Source organism: Girardinichthys multiradiatus, chromosome 9 (assembly GCF_021462225.1).
Source record: "Girardinichthys multiradiatus isolate DD_20200921_A chromosome 9, DD_fGirMul_XY1, whole genome shotgun sequence".
In the NCBI taxonomy this organism is placed as follows: Eukaryota; Metazoa; Chordata; class Actinopteri; order Cyprinodontiformes; family Goodeidae; genus Girardinichthys; species Girardinichthys multiradiatus.
The window spans coordinates 3,020,792-3,035,758 of record NC_061802.1 but is presented as its reverse complement, the minus strand read 5'-3'; the positions used below and the strand labels follow the sequence as shown (position 1 = coordinate 3,035,758).

Genomic DNA, 14,967 nt, shown 5'->3' with positions numbered 1-14,967 from the left:
TGGATATCCAAGGCTGTGCTCTTCTTGCCTAAAGAGGAAGGTGGACAGGGATTGGTTCATCTAGAGAGCAGAACTGCAGCGTTTAGATTACAGTTTATTCAGAAATATCTGTTGGGAAGGGAGGAGGATGTTTTCTGGAAACCATTAGCAAGTATTATCTTGAGAAGAGTAGGAGGTTTTGGATTGGATAATTCTTTGTTTTTATTAAATTGTAAACTGATATGTCCTTATGAAATGCCAATGTTTTATAAAGGTCTGTTTAGAACTTGGACTGTTTTTAATTGGAAAAGACTGGAACCTACAGCATCTTTGTTTTGGCTTCTAGAAGAACCTTTAATATTCGGAGCACGGTTGGATATACAGGATGGAGCTGGAGTTGGGTTGACAAGAAGATTGCTTGAAAAGAAAGTTCTGAAATTGAGACAAATTGTGGAGGTGGTTGGACCAAGATTTCAAAACACAGAGGCAACAGCTTCTTTGATTGGTTTAAAATCAGTCCGTATCATGCGGACTGTCTTAGACTTCTGGGCTGCAAATTTAACATTGGATGAAAAGCAGATGTTGATAGATTATTTTAATGGGAAAGAAATTCCTGATACTACAGATCCTTTTCCAGAAATAGGATTAAATATTGATTTTACAGAAGTGATGGGTCCTTTTTTGAACACTCATAAAGATTTAGATTTTTATGTTAACTGGAAAATTAATGTATAAAATGTCTGTTAAAGGGTTGAATAAAAGACAGTTGAGTGGAAGGACTGATACTGTTTGGAGAGAGAAATTAAGAGTTGAAGAAAATCAGAAGCCTGTGTGGAGGGTCTTTTATAAACCACCCCTGAGTAAAAGAAGGATTTTACATGGGGCAGTGAGTGTTAATAGTTTTGTGTCTAAGATTAAAAAAGATGCAATGGAACTATGTCCTTTTTGTCAAGAAATAGAAACTATTTTTCATATGTTTCTTGAATGTGAGCGACTTGCGCCTTTGTTTAAGTTGTTGAAAAACGTTTTTAAAAAATGTGGAGTTAATTGGTCTAAAGTGGCTTTTATTTTTGGTGTGGGCTATACAAAAAAAGAAGTTTAGTGTTTAGTGGGTTGATGGCATCCACTGTGAAGAACTACAGGGTTTGTTAAACTACCATTTATTTATATTATTCTGTGTGGCATCATCATTTTCAACATGAGCCTGAAGCTGAGGAAAGTGTCACAGCTGTGGAAGTTGTCATGTTGTATTTTTTTACATCTTTATCTAAATAAAGGGATAAATATACTCCTGCGTGGTCTGATATATCTTTAACACCTATGTCACATGTATTAATTATTGTCTGTCAGTGTGAAACATAAAAAGTAATTAATTCTTGAAAATGCCTGATGAGAGATGAACATATATTGTCTTGGTGTAGGGGGACTTTCTATCCAGATATCCATAAATCCTGCTTCAAAAAGCAGTTTTCTGAAGAGCATTGCCTCTGAGCATGTTTACTTTTTACTGTTAGTAGGGTCAAGAAAGGTAGCTGTAAATTCCAACAAAGATGTGACTTCTTGCCAAAAAAACAATATGATGTTCACCCCTACCTACCTTCTCGGTCCCTCAGGTCAGCCCAACAGCAGCTCCTGCAGGTACCGAGGTCTAGGAGGAAGCCAGGAGGGGGCAGGACCTTCTCTATTGCTGCTCCTTAACACTGCAATAATCTACCAATACACATTAGAGAGGCTCCTTCACTGCCTACTTTTAAAACTCTTAAAACCCAGTTTTATTCCTTGGCTTCCATCATTAACTTGTTATGATTAGTTTTATTATGTTTAAACCTTTATTATTCTTATGTCATATTCAAACATACATAGTTTTCTTCTCTTAATGTGTCGCCACTTCTTCGTTTTTCTTTTTATGTGTGGTCTTAGACATTTTGGATTGATTTGCCCTTAAAGAAAGACGGGTAAAATATGTAAACTTGAATTTGTAGTAGAAAATATTGGACCAAGCTGGGAGCGCTTGGTTTACACGTAGTGTCCACTAGACTCCATACCTGAAGAAATGCTAATGTAAAAATTCAACTGTGGAAAGAAATCATTTTTGTATTAGACCCTGCATGCCTTAATGGTGTAATTTATTTTCAGAGGGAAACTTCCAGTGGGGCATTGTTAGCAACCTTTGCGTGTCCTAAATAAAGTGCTAATGGTGAGTTAAAAGGTAAAAACTGAATCAAATATCCCAATCCCCATGCATGCACAATCAGGGTGAAACATAAACACTCTTATAGACGTAGTGGGGACTGTTGGTGCGGGAACAACCTTTGGGGCTCTGGCAGGGAGGGACCAGTGGGGGGACACCCTGCTGGTTTGGTGCTGCTAGTGGGCAATAAAGTTCTTTATATTTCTAATGACAAACCTAAAAAGTTGAAATCATTCATTATTATTTGTAGCTTTAATTATTAATTCTTGTGTCCCACTTTTAATGCAAACGTTGGGTTTATTTTGTGAACTTGAGTTATTCAGTGAGTGTAAACTTCATGCTTCAAATAACTCAATATAAATTAAATGACCTCATGTTTAACGTGACAGGTGGTCTTCTTCTGATGTTTGGAGGAGCTTTGATGATTTTCTGACATTCTAGATGAGTGATGTCCAACTGCAGTCCTGGAGGACCAGTATCCTGCATGGTTTAGATGTCTCCCTGCTCCAACACGTCCTGTTCCAATGATCTGCTCATTACCAGGCCTCTGCAGGACTTGATGACATCCTGAGGAGGTCCTTCAGCTTTTTGTAGTAGCAGGAACATCTAAAACCTTCAGGACCTCAGGACTAAGACTGAAAATCCACATAAAGAGTTTTTGTAAATCCCAGCAGAACACAGCAGGGTTCCACATCTGGTTTAGAAAACTCTAGATAACCGGAGGAGGTCATTCCAAGGTCGGAATCACACTGTTTGAACAGAAATACCAAGATGCCTATTTATTATTTAATTAAAAAGCATTGGGGTCTGTCAAGTATTGTCCTGGGAATACTAGCCCGATATGGCGGTGGTATTAGGACAATAGATGATTGAGTGACTCGAGCATTGGCATTATTGAATAGCAAAATCTGCAGACATATGGAATAAATTCACAACTTCTCCTTAAAATATAAGATTTTATTATTAGAAAACATTCAACTCCAAGTTAACCATTTCAATTAAACTCTTCACTAGGCTTCATCTAAAACTACCAAGCAAAATGAAGGAAACTGATGAACTATGTACAACAAAGGAACAAGGGAACCAATAACAGTGATGCAATGATATGACAGTTCAATGTGGAATCATGTTTAAGATCCAAGGTTTATCTTCAGGAACTGAGAAATGAAGTCAGATTAGTTTTACACCAAATTAAGAACAATAATCAGTATGTCTAAAAGAGGAAAACTTATAGCTTGTTCACCACTTCTTTAAGCTCAAACATGTACCTTTACCTACCATTAATATACATATTAATGTGCATATGAGCGCTGGCGGCGCATTATGGCCGATCTGTGTTTAAAATCACCCATTAAATAAAGTTTGTCATAACTTTAACTTGAAACAGAACGTGAAACAAAAATATCAAGTAGCCTCAAGGTCTAAAGGTCTGCCGATTTTAGCAGAGCAGATAGCCTTTTAGCACACAGAATAGTTCACTCAAAATAGTTCAACCTTTAGAACCACACACAAAGCAAAACCGTCATAAAATAAACAATATTTAGGTTGTTTCATCCTAAACTACTGTTTTCTGCCAAAACACAACCTCTTACATGAACCAACCTGAAGAAAAAGGACGGGTCCAAAGGGTGCTGGTTTAGCAAAGTTACAGCTACAGACACCTATACCACAAGTATGACATGGGAAAGGTTTCTATTTTATATGAGTTCTAACATGCTTAGTAAAACTACTTTTATGACAAAAACGTTCTCCCCAGGTTATACATGAGAAAAGCTTCTAACCTGTATGAGTTCTCATGTGGCTTTCCAATCTAACTTTACAAATGAAGCATTTTCCACATGTTATGCATGTAAAAGGTTTCTCACCTGTATGAATTCTCATGTGGTTATTCAAACTACTTTTACGAGTGAAACCTTTTCCACATGTTATACATGCAAAAGGTTTCTCACCTGTATGAGTTCTCATGTGGGTATCCAATCTAACTTTACAAATGAAGCATTTTCCACATGTTATGCATGTAAAAGGTTTCTCACCTGTATGAGTTCTCATGTGGTTATTCAAACTACTTTTACGAGTGAAACCTTTTCCACATGTTATACATGTAAAAGGTTTCTCACCTGTATGAGTTCTCATGTGGCTTTCCAATCTAACTTTACATATGAAGCATTTTCCACATGTTATGCATGTAAAAGGTTTCTCACCTGTATGAGTTCTCATGTGGTTATTCAAACTACTTTTACGAGTGAAACCTTTTCCACATGTTATACATGTAAAAGGTTTCTCACCTGTATGCGTTCTCATGTGGACCTCCAATCTAACTTTACAAATGAAACTTTTTCCACATGTTCGGCATGTAAAGTGTTTTTCTCCTGTATGAATTCTCATGTGGTTATTCAAACTACTTTTACGAGTGAAACCTTTTCCACATGTTATACATGTAAAAGGTTTCTCACCTGTATGCGTTCTCATGTGGCTGTCCAATCTAACTTTACAAATGAAACCTTTTTCACATGTTATACAAGTAAAAGGTTTCTCACCTGTATGGGCTTTCATGTGGTTATTCAAATTACTTTTTTGACAAAAACATTTTCCACATGTTATACATGAAAAACGCTTCTCACCTGTATGAGTTCTCATGTGGTTATTCAAATGACTTTTATGACAAAAACCTTTTCCACATGTTATACATGAAAAACGCTTCTCACCTGTGTGAATTCTCATGTGGTAATTAAAACTACTTTTATGACTGAAACCTTTTCCACATGTTATACATGTAAAAGGTTTCTCTCTGGTATGAGTTCTCATGTGGGTAACCAAACTACTTTTTTGACTGAAACCTGTTCCACATGTTACACATGAGAAAGGTTTCTCTCCTGTATGACTTCTCAGGTGAGATATTAAATTACATCTGAATTTGAACCTTTTACTACACACTTTACACTGTTTACATTTTTTACCTTTGTGAATTCTCTTGTCATTCGCCCCTTTCTCTACATTGTTACTTTGACCTCTGGTTTTCTGAGCTCTCTTCTGTTGCCGTTCAACTCTGCTGGATCCTGAGGCCTCATTAGTCTTTATTTCCTGATGATGCTCTGCTTTAGGGAAGTTCTGGAAGAAGATTTGGTTTCTATTAAGTTCAGGTTGTTGGTTGTCTGTTTCATCATAAGAAGCCATTAGTATTAAGGTATCAGTCTCCTTCAGTAGATACTGGTTTTCATCCTGACTGCTGCCATCAGACTCTTTCTTTGCCGTCTGCTGATGTGCTGCTCCATGCTCCTCTTCCTTCAGTTTCTTAGGTTCTAGTTCTACTGGTTCCTCTTTGATTTCAGGAAATCCTGAATATTTTCCCATTAATGTATCAGTCTCCTGCTTCAGTGCATCTTGGTTTTCATCCAGACTGATGTCTTCAACCTCAATCTTTACCACCTGCTGAGATTCTGATTGACGATCTTCTTCTTTCATTTGTTTCAGTTCATGTTCCTCTGGTTCTACTTTTATATGTAGAGATCCAGAAACTTTTCCCTTTAAGGTGTCCGTCTCTTGCTTTATCACTATGTGGTCTTTTTTCTTTACAATATGGTGAGGTTCTGATCCATATTCTTCTCGTTTTACTTGTGTAAGTTCTGGTTCCTCTGCTGTCCCTCTGGTTTTTAGAGATTCTGTTTCCCTCTGGTCCAGAACAGAAATCTCTTTTAGGTTGAGGATAAAATGATGAGCAGGAACATCTTGTCTAATAATAGACATAATGTTGTGGCAAATCTGAAAAGAGAAAAACAATCAAATGTAATATTAAAGTTTTAGCTTAATACCAACAACATTAAGTTCTCCGTTTATCGTCCATTGACCAGTTGCTGGACCAGGAGCCTCACAGCTGAAGGACATTAACACTATGAAGCTACAAATGAGGATTGCAAACATTAAGGCAAAACAAGGTTTCTATAAACAACATCTTCTGGGTCAGAGTGAACACAGCAAGGCTACTGATACACAATCTGAAACAGATGAACAAGGATCCTTTTTTAAAAGGTTGTTTTGCTGCACTAGTGTCCTTTATTTTGTCATTTTTTCTTTGCAAGTAGGCAGACCGGAAATGGGGTGAAGAGTAAGAAAGACATGCAGCACAGGTCGCTGTGGTCAGAACTCGAAACAGGGAACAGCCGCATAGAGGGCCGAATCCTCTCTAGACATGGGCTGCACACTCTTCTGCTGCGTCACCATGAACAAGGATAATTGAAGACATGATGAAAGCTCATTAAAAGCCCAATTGTCACTCAGAAAATAGTTGGAGCACACCACAGTGTTTATTGTCCAGACCCACAACACTTTACAAAACACCCAAATGGTAAAAACCTCATACTTCAAACTGAAAATTATGTCATTTATAACAACCGATAAGGCAGAACACGTAAAAGGTCACACTAAATAAATAAAGCCGTTTCATCCAATCAGCCACTAACAGCTGTAGCCTGTGATATTTCTAGCTACCCTTTTTCTTCCCGATTCTCCTCAGATTGTACAGATACTCCTCTGTAGCCACTTTCGTGCTTCTCCTAAGATCAGATCTTGCCACACTGTACAGAGTTCTGTCTCCGGACTTGAAGGCTCAATTCCAGGCCCTTAGAAGTACCTTTCCCACGCATCTGTCCGTTTATGATGTCGTATAGAAGCAAGAGTCTACATCCCACCTGGTGGGATGCTGTTATGACTACTACTGTTAGCTCTCTAGGCAGGTGGAAAGGTCTGCACACAAAAGAGAGAACCTCCAAGTCTGGGCAGCAGTGGGTGTACGTGACTGCAGTTTCTACTCCAGTCATTGTGAGTTTAAATACAAAGTCCCCCTCCTCTGCTCTTACCAAAGATTTTTTAAAAGGGATAAGCTCCACCCACCAGGTGAGGGAGGGAGTTCTGACAAGCATCTGACTGTTGATGCTACTCTCCCCATCCTTCTTTAACAGATGCCATCTCTTGCACCTGAAGGCCATGTTGTGAAATTGCGGTTTGGTCTGGGAGCCCTTGGTTGTGTTGGCTTCTCTGGTTTTTGGTTGTAGGATGAGTTCTTGAAATATAGGGTGAGGAGAGCGGCCCGAATCCGACGGTCAACTGCTGGCTGGTTTGTGACTTCTCCCACTCTTGTTTATTTTTGCTAAGACTCCCAGTTCCTCTATAATGTCCAGACGTGGACACTATAATAAAACTATTATGTTAAAATGTAATTTGGTCTGGACTTCATGTGTTGTGCGTCCTGCGAGATGCTTCAGACTCCAGGACCGTAACAGTCACGTCTAATGCGTCGTACATTATCCGATCACATGGCTCGGTCAAAGCCAATCGTGCAGCTTTATTATCTAGCAGTTAGATGCTGTCCAGCAGATGTGAGGGGACATATTCTGTATTCTGCTCAGAATAGAGAATAGAAGGATTATATTACAACTATTTCATACCAGTGAAAGCCAAACATTATTAGTATTTGAAAGTTTGGACTAAAACTGTTTTATACCAGTGACCCAGCTTCTCTACTTAGACTTCAGTGAGTCCCATGACTGTTACTATTTGAATGATGGGACCACAGCAGCCTCATACCAGCGACCTCAAGGATTAATATGATCATTTTTCTTCTAGCACAACTATGATTTCACGGTTTCTGTGGCAACTTTAGCTACACAGGCACAACTATGGCCACACAAAGGTTTGTTACATGGAATGTGCATGGAGCTGGAACCAGAGAGAAAAAGTTACAAAATTTTTATCAGCTTAAAAGACTACAGTCTTATTTCTAGAGATTCATAAATCTGCCACAGCTGCAAATGATCTTAAATCAGCTGAGTTTCCTAATTTGTTTTCTGCCTGTTATAATTTTAGGGAAAGGGAAGCAGCAATTTTAATTCATAAATGTTACCTTTACAGTAGTAGACACAGTTACACATCCAGAGGGTAGATTTATAATAATAAAAATATCCATATATAACCAAAAGATATGTATTGTCAGTATATATGCCTTAAATGTTGATGACCCCCCCCATTCTTTTTCAGCACTGTTTAAACACTTGGATTGCTCACTTCTTCTTGGTGCGATCTCAACTTTGGTCTAAATGAAGAATTAGACAGGCTGACCACAACAAGGACTCAGCGGAGTTGGCATTCAATAAATATACAGGTCCTTCTCAAAATATTAGCATATTGTGATAAAGTTCATTATTTTCCATAATGTCATGATGAAAATTGAACATTCATATATTTTAGATTCATTGCACACTAACTGAAATATTTCAGGTCTTTTATTGTCTTAATACGGATGATTGTGGCATACAGCTCATGAAAACCCAAAATTCCTATCTCACAAAATTAGCATATTTCATCCGACCAATAAAAGAAAAGTGTTTTTAATACAAAAAACGTCAACCTTCAAATAATCATGTACAGTTATGCACTCAATACTTGGTCGGGAATCCTTTGGCAGAAATGACTGCTTCAATGCGGCGTGGCATGGAGGCAATCAGCCTGTGGCACTGCTGAGGTCTTATGGAGGCCCAGGATGCTTCGATAGCGGCCTTTAGCTCATCCAGAGTGTTGGGTCTTGAGTCTCTCAACGTTCTCTTCACAATATCCCACAGATTCTCTATGGGGTTCAGGTCAGGAGAGTTGGCAGGCCAATTGAGCACAGTGATACCATGGTCAGTAAACCATTTACCAGTGGTTTTGGCACTGTGAGCAGGTGCCAGGTCGTGCTGAAAAATGAAATCTTCATCTCCATAAAGCTTTTCAGCAGATGGAAGCATGAAGTGCTCCAAAATCTCCTGATAGCTAGCTGCATTGACCCTGCCCTTGATAAAACACAGTGGACCAACACCAGCAGCTGACACGGCACCCCAGACCATCACTGACTGTGGGTACTTGACACTGGACTTCTGGCATTTTGGCATTTCCTTCTCCCCAGTCTTCCTCCAGACTCTGGCACCTTGATTTCTGAATGACATGCAGAATTTGCTTTCATCCGAAAAAAGTACTTTGGACCACTGAGCAACAGTCCAGTGCAGCGTTTTCTGCCACACTTTTTCCTTCCCACAGACTTCCCACTGAGGTGCCTTGATACAGCACTCTGGGAACAGCCTATTCGTTCAGAAATGTCTTTCTGTGTCTTACCCTCTTGCTTGAGGGTGTCAATAGTGGCCTTCTGGACAGCAGTCAGGTCAGCAGTCTTACCCATGATTGGGGTTTTGAGTGATGAACCAGGCTGGGAGTTTTAAAGGCCTCAGGAATCTTTTGCAGGTGTTTAGAGTTAACTCGTTGATTCAGATGATTAGGTTCATAGCTCGTTTAGAGACCCTTTTAATGATATGCTAATTTTGTGAGATAGGAATTTTGGGTTTTCATGAGCTGTATGCCAAAATCATCCGTATTAAGACAATAAAAGACCTGAAATATTTCAGTTAGTGTGCAATGAATCTAAAATATATGAATGTTAAATTTTCATCATTACATTATAGAAAATAATGAACTTTATCACAATATGCTAATATTTTGAGAAGGACCTGTAGTTAAACAGTACATGAGTGATTACGGACTTTGCCATGCATGGTGATCTCTTCACCCTAATCACAGAGAATATACTTTCTTCTCACATGTCCATCACTCTTACTCTCGTCTGGATTATTTCTTAGTCAGCAGCCCGTTGTTGGCTGACATTTCAGACACTGAGATACACCCTGTAGCTGTCAGCGATCATGCTCCTGTCTCCTTAACTCTAGTAAATCAGAAAGAAAACCCACAAAGCAAAAACTGGAGGTTTAATACATCATTGCTTAAGGATGAAGAATTTGTCAAATATTTAAAAGAAGAGTGGACTTCATATTTGGAGTTTAATGACCTCTAAGGACATCAACATCTGTTCTCTGGGAGGCTGGGAAAGCAGTGATGAGAGATAAAATAATCTCATTCTCATCACATAAGAAGAAAAAAGAAAACCAACGTATTCAGGAATTAGAAGAAACCATTAAACAGTTAGATGCTTCCCAAGAAGACGAAATGCTGAGCAAACTACGTAAAGCCAAACTAGAATTAAATGAAATTATTGACAAAAAAAACCCAATTCTTAGTGCAAAGACTTAAAATAGAAAACTTTGTAGCTTTTTAGCTAACCAGCTAAAAATAAATAAAGAAAAAACAACTATATTTGCTGTAAAAGACTCGACAGGGAATACAGTTTATGATCCTGAAAGAATAAACAGCACTTTCAGATATTTCTACCAAGCTTTATACTCACAACAGTTAGACCTGTCAGATGACATTGATCAATTTCTGGATAAAGTAACACTTCCTAAATTATCGGATAATCAAGCGATGGCCATGGATGTACCCGACTGTAACCGAAATCCAAGAAGCTCTAAAAAGCATGCCCAATAAAAAGGCTCCAGGCCCAGATGGATTCCCAACAGATTTCTATAAAGAACTCTGGGATATAGCGGCAGCAATCAGGCAAACTAATGATATCAAAGGCATAAAATGCAGGAATATTTAACATAAAATCAGTCTTTATGCATATGATGTATTACTCTTTCTCCAGCATTCACAAACCTCTGTCTCTCAGGTAATTGGATTGATAAATTCTTTCTCAAGAATTTCGGATTATTCTATAAATTTTTTTAAATCGACAGTTCTTCCAATTAATTGTGCTTTCCACAATTCCCTAAATACAGAACTACAGTCAGGGAGTATTACATATTTGGGTATTAATGTTTCTCCTAGATTGAATTCAATTCAGTTTATTTATATAGCGCCAATTTGAGGTTCTTCACAAAGTCAGGTTCATACATTCCAATTAATCCTAACCATTGAACAGTTCAGTCAGATTCAGTTATTTATTCAGTTGGCAGATTTAACAAAACTAAACCACATCCCGCTTTTAAAAAAAGTGGAAGATGATCTCGCTAGATGGAAATCTCTACCCATATCACTCATGGACAGGGTTGCTTCAATAAAAATGATGGTCTTGCCAAAAATCAATTAGTTATTCTCAATGATCGCAAATAAACCGTCATCTGACTGGTTTAGATCTCTGGACTCCTCTATCGCTAAATTTCTTTGGAAAGATAAACCTCGCTTATTATCTCAAGAACACAACAAAGGACAAAAGATAAGGGAGGACTAGATCTGCTTAACTTTCACCATTACTTCTTAGCCAACAGGCTACAATACATTTCAACTCATCTCGCTTTGTTGTGCGGGCCAGGATATTGCGGGGGTGCTTTGAGCGGGGCTGTGTGGGTGTGTCTATGATGGCTTTTCGGGGAGGGAGCTCAGCTGTGGGGGTGTGCCCCTGTGGGGAGGGGATTCATGGAGTTTGAGTTCGGGGGCATGTGTTTGATATCTGTGTCCTGGTTGGGGGTGACCCTGTGGTGAAGAAAACAGCTGATCTGCGCCCAATTATAAAATGGCTCTCTGTAACATGTGGACAGGACTGATAAGCCTGAGCTTAATTCTGGTAGCAGGACTCTTTCTCTGTCTAAAGCAGGATCCACAGGAGGTGATACCGCACCAGAAGAGATGGAGATCTGATGGAATGCATCTCAGAACACTGACGGAAGAACATGACGCACATCCATTCCTACAGAATATCTGGTATTGTTCATGGTGGCATATGCAACACTGAACCAGGTAGAAATGCACGAAAATGAAGGGGACGATTATGATGACATGTTGTAAATAAATCACATCAAAAGCCTGAGTGTACTCATACATTGTATTTCATAAAATGACCTTACAGCAGAAAATCGAAAGAAGTTGTTGCTTAAGTAAAATGAGAAAACGTACAATGATGACATAAACAGGGTAGATTTTTTAATTCTTTTATTTTTATGTTTTCAAGTATTATTCTTTAATTTTTATGATTTCAAGTATTAATCAACATTTAACTTTTAATGGTTGCCAAGGGCGGCGGGACCGTATGAGTATTTCCCACAAAATATAATCTGTTTACCGTCCGTGGGTTTTCGCTCATACAGAATATTTTTCTTATTTGTTTTTATATTAACTGTTTTTACTTGTGATAAAAGGAGGGACTATTGGATGGGTGCAAAAACTTGTTATCACTCATGTAAAAACTTTGTGTTGCAAGGCACCTGCACTATGCCTTCCTCCCTGTGTGTGTGAATTATTGTTATCTCTGTGTGAACCAGCCTCCTTTCCGTCTCACACACACACACACCCTGTCTGAACTGTCTGTTGAACTGTGCATATAAATAAAGAGATAGGGTGTCAAAACTTTGTAGTTGCACAGCAAAGTGGGCTACCCTTGTCACAAGTAAAACTGACTCTGTATCGTTCTTACTAAATAATACCTAACACCTGTGTTCACATATCACAACAATAAATTAACACAACTAATAACTAGACCTGAAAATATAAAATTAAGGTCATCAATCAATTCCAAATCATCTTACTTTGGATGAACCCTTGTTGATACTGTAGCTCCACTTCCGAAATCAGGCAGTGCTTAAAAAGTGATTCCCTCACTCAGCTGCAGCTACTCCCTTTGCTCTTGTCCTACTTGTTGTTCTGTTCCTTCATAAAAACTTGGTTTATTTGCAGTTGGTAAAACAAAACACATCCAAGCCTTCATTTTTTTTATTTTTTTTTTACCTGGGCACAGTGAATGTTGACAACACTAGTGGCGTTTCCTACCGCGAACCGAATCTTCATCACGACCAGAATCAGCCAAGTCCAAGGCAGCAAGCTCAGCTCTTCTACTCTGTAACATTAAGAGACGCGCAAACAGCTACCGTAATAGCTGGTGTTGCGCGCAGCATGCTCACCCGCTCTTTCTACCGCCGGTTACCGTAATAAAAGTCTACATACATTTTTCCTTATTCAGAAAAGGCTAAAATCGGAGACATTTCCGGGTACAGCTTCAGCCGGGGACATTTCGTCTGGGGCAGACTTCCCCGAAATCAAGGAAGGCTGAGATCTTCCTGCTCCTCTACCGTCCTGATACCGCAACACACCTTATAGAGGCGCAGCTAAATTCTAGCAGCCAGTGAAGGATGGAGGTCATCTCCCTCCACCTCCATTTCATGCTTTTCCAGTTCTGACCGGTTCCTTCCCGCCTTTTGTGCCCTAGGACGCTTCGTACAGCGCATGCGCCATGTCCCTCCGCTTTTCTAATAGTCTGCTGCAGGGAAATGTGGTTCTGTGGCTCCAATAAATAACATCTAGCAGCAGGAGGTCCCTGATAGTGATTTGGGTTTGATCAGGGCTCAGAATCCACCACATAAGAGTCAGCTGGTTCCATTCATCAACATAAAGTTCTAAGGTTCGGTTCAACTGAGCTCAGTTAGCGGACATGATGCCGCTGAGTGACCGTGTGAGCAGCAGAGTTACTCACCGAGCGGGATCCCTGTCTGTCCCTCTGTCTCTGTGTCCTCAGCGGCTCCTGGACGCTGCTGGTTCCGTCTCTGGGAGGAACAAGGAGCCTCTTTATGCGAAGGAAGCAGCCGAGCTCAGCTGCAGCGGTTCAGATTCATAAATCATACTTCACACTCATCCATCCTTTCCACTAGTCCCTACTTAGAGCGGTTTGCTATGATGTCAGAAGTCTTTCGGTCACTTATGGGGCGGCGTCATTACTCACAGCATATTTAGTAACTTATATTTTCAACTATTACGTCTTTTTATGAGCTCCATTGTAGCAAGCTAGCACTATATAACATTAGCTTACCACCACACGTCTTCTCGTTGGTTTCCTTCCTTTTGATACCACATAGCATCTCTCTCCGGTACTGATCCACAGCGCTTCGGGTCTCTTCTCTGATTATCTTCTTTCACTCTATCCTGTTGGTGTGTTTTTTGTCTCTAAATCACATCACTTCGGACCGTGGGGCCACTTTGCTCACGGTCCCCACTGAGATGATATCCAATTGTTATGAGAAATGAATCAAACCGTTTTAAACTGACCTGATCCGACTTAACTAGATTAAGTACTGGAAAAGGGGCACAAGGTCCGGTCTGGTTGTTCGGTCCGCTTTGCTTTCTGTTAAAGGTTCTGAACGGGTCCAGCCAGTTGTTTCTTCTGGTTTCTGCTCCTCCTCTTCCTGTTGTGTAACGATAATTAGCTCCCACCCTGATGGCGAATTACCGACACCTGCTGTTCCGGAGTGTTACTCAAAACCCAATTTAAAATAAAATCTAAAACCCATCTTTATATGTTTTCAAATATTTCAAATACTGTTTTATGATCCCAAATAGCTGTGGGTCAATTTGTCTCATAGCCAGTTATTACCTCTGAAAAGTGTTGCCATTTCATACCCGTAAATAAACCCAAACAACAAACCCATTCCATGTCAGATTACTTGGTTCAAGTTAAATATTTATATATAAGCCATTGGATTCAGGTTAAATACAGAATTTCACTTTTTAATGTTCAAATCTCACATGTGATTTGATTTAGATGTTTATTATTTCCTTAAAACCTTGTATTACAACCTTTTTTATCCTGTTTATTTTGGTACTATTTCTTGTTTGGACCAAATAATGCTTCAGATATATGATGGATTCTGACACTTGATAAAAACCTAAATAACTCAGAGGGACCGGCTGCTAGATATTATTTATTGTTATTATTATTATTATTATGACTGTTCCCTAGATCTTAATTGGAATCATAAAAATGATTTCCTTTCAGGAGAATATGTAAAGAATGTGTATTTTTAAAAGTCAGGATGGATCATCAGCTTCTTAGTGACTCCAATATCAGGCTGAAATTTCACAGTGTGAACAGACAACACTCCTGGCAGGCCCACCCTCAC

At 39.2% G+C, this 14,967-nt stretch overlaps 1 protein-coding gene across 2 annotated transcripts; it reads right to left on the bottom strand.

Moving 5' to 3' along the window:
• Positions 1 to 3,112: 3,112 nt before the first annotated feature.
• On the bottom strand, positions 3,113 to 13,541 carry LOC124873736 (gastrula zinc finger protein XlCGF57.1-like). Of its 2 annotated transcripts, XM_047374643.1 has the most exons (3): positions 12,806 to 13,541; positions 4,447 to 5,929; positions 3,113 to 4,278 (listed from the first exon to the last, which is right to left on the bottom strand). In XM_047374643.1, exons 1-3 carry the CDS (start codon positions 12,863 to 12,865, stop codon positions 3,947 to 3,949), a joined length of 1,875 nt encoding a protein of 624 aa, XP_047230599.1. In that variant the 5' UTR covers positions 12,866 to 13,541; the 3' UTR covers positions 3,113 to 3,946. The 2 variants fall into 2 exon arrangements, with proteins under 2 accessions (XP_047230599.1, XP_047230598.1); XM_047374642.1 differs by having other exon boundaries at positions 3,113 to 5,929; positions 12,806 to 13,540.
• Between the last annotated feature and the right edge of the window lie 1,426 nt (positions 13,542 to 14,967).

Excerpts from the sequence above, each read along its gene's own strand:
- LOC124873736 (XM_047374642.1), bottom strand. The coding sequence starts at position 12,865 with ATGAAGATTCGGTTCGCGGTAGGAAACGCCACTAGTGTTGTCAACATT. Across the intron at positions 5,930-12,805 it reads TCAACATTCACTGTGCCCAG|ATTTGCCACAACATTATGTC; the intron begins GTAAAAAAAAAA and ends TTCTCTTTTCAG.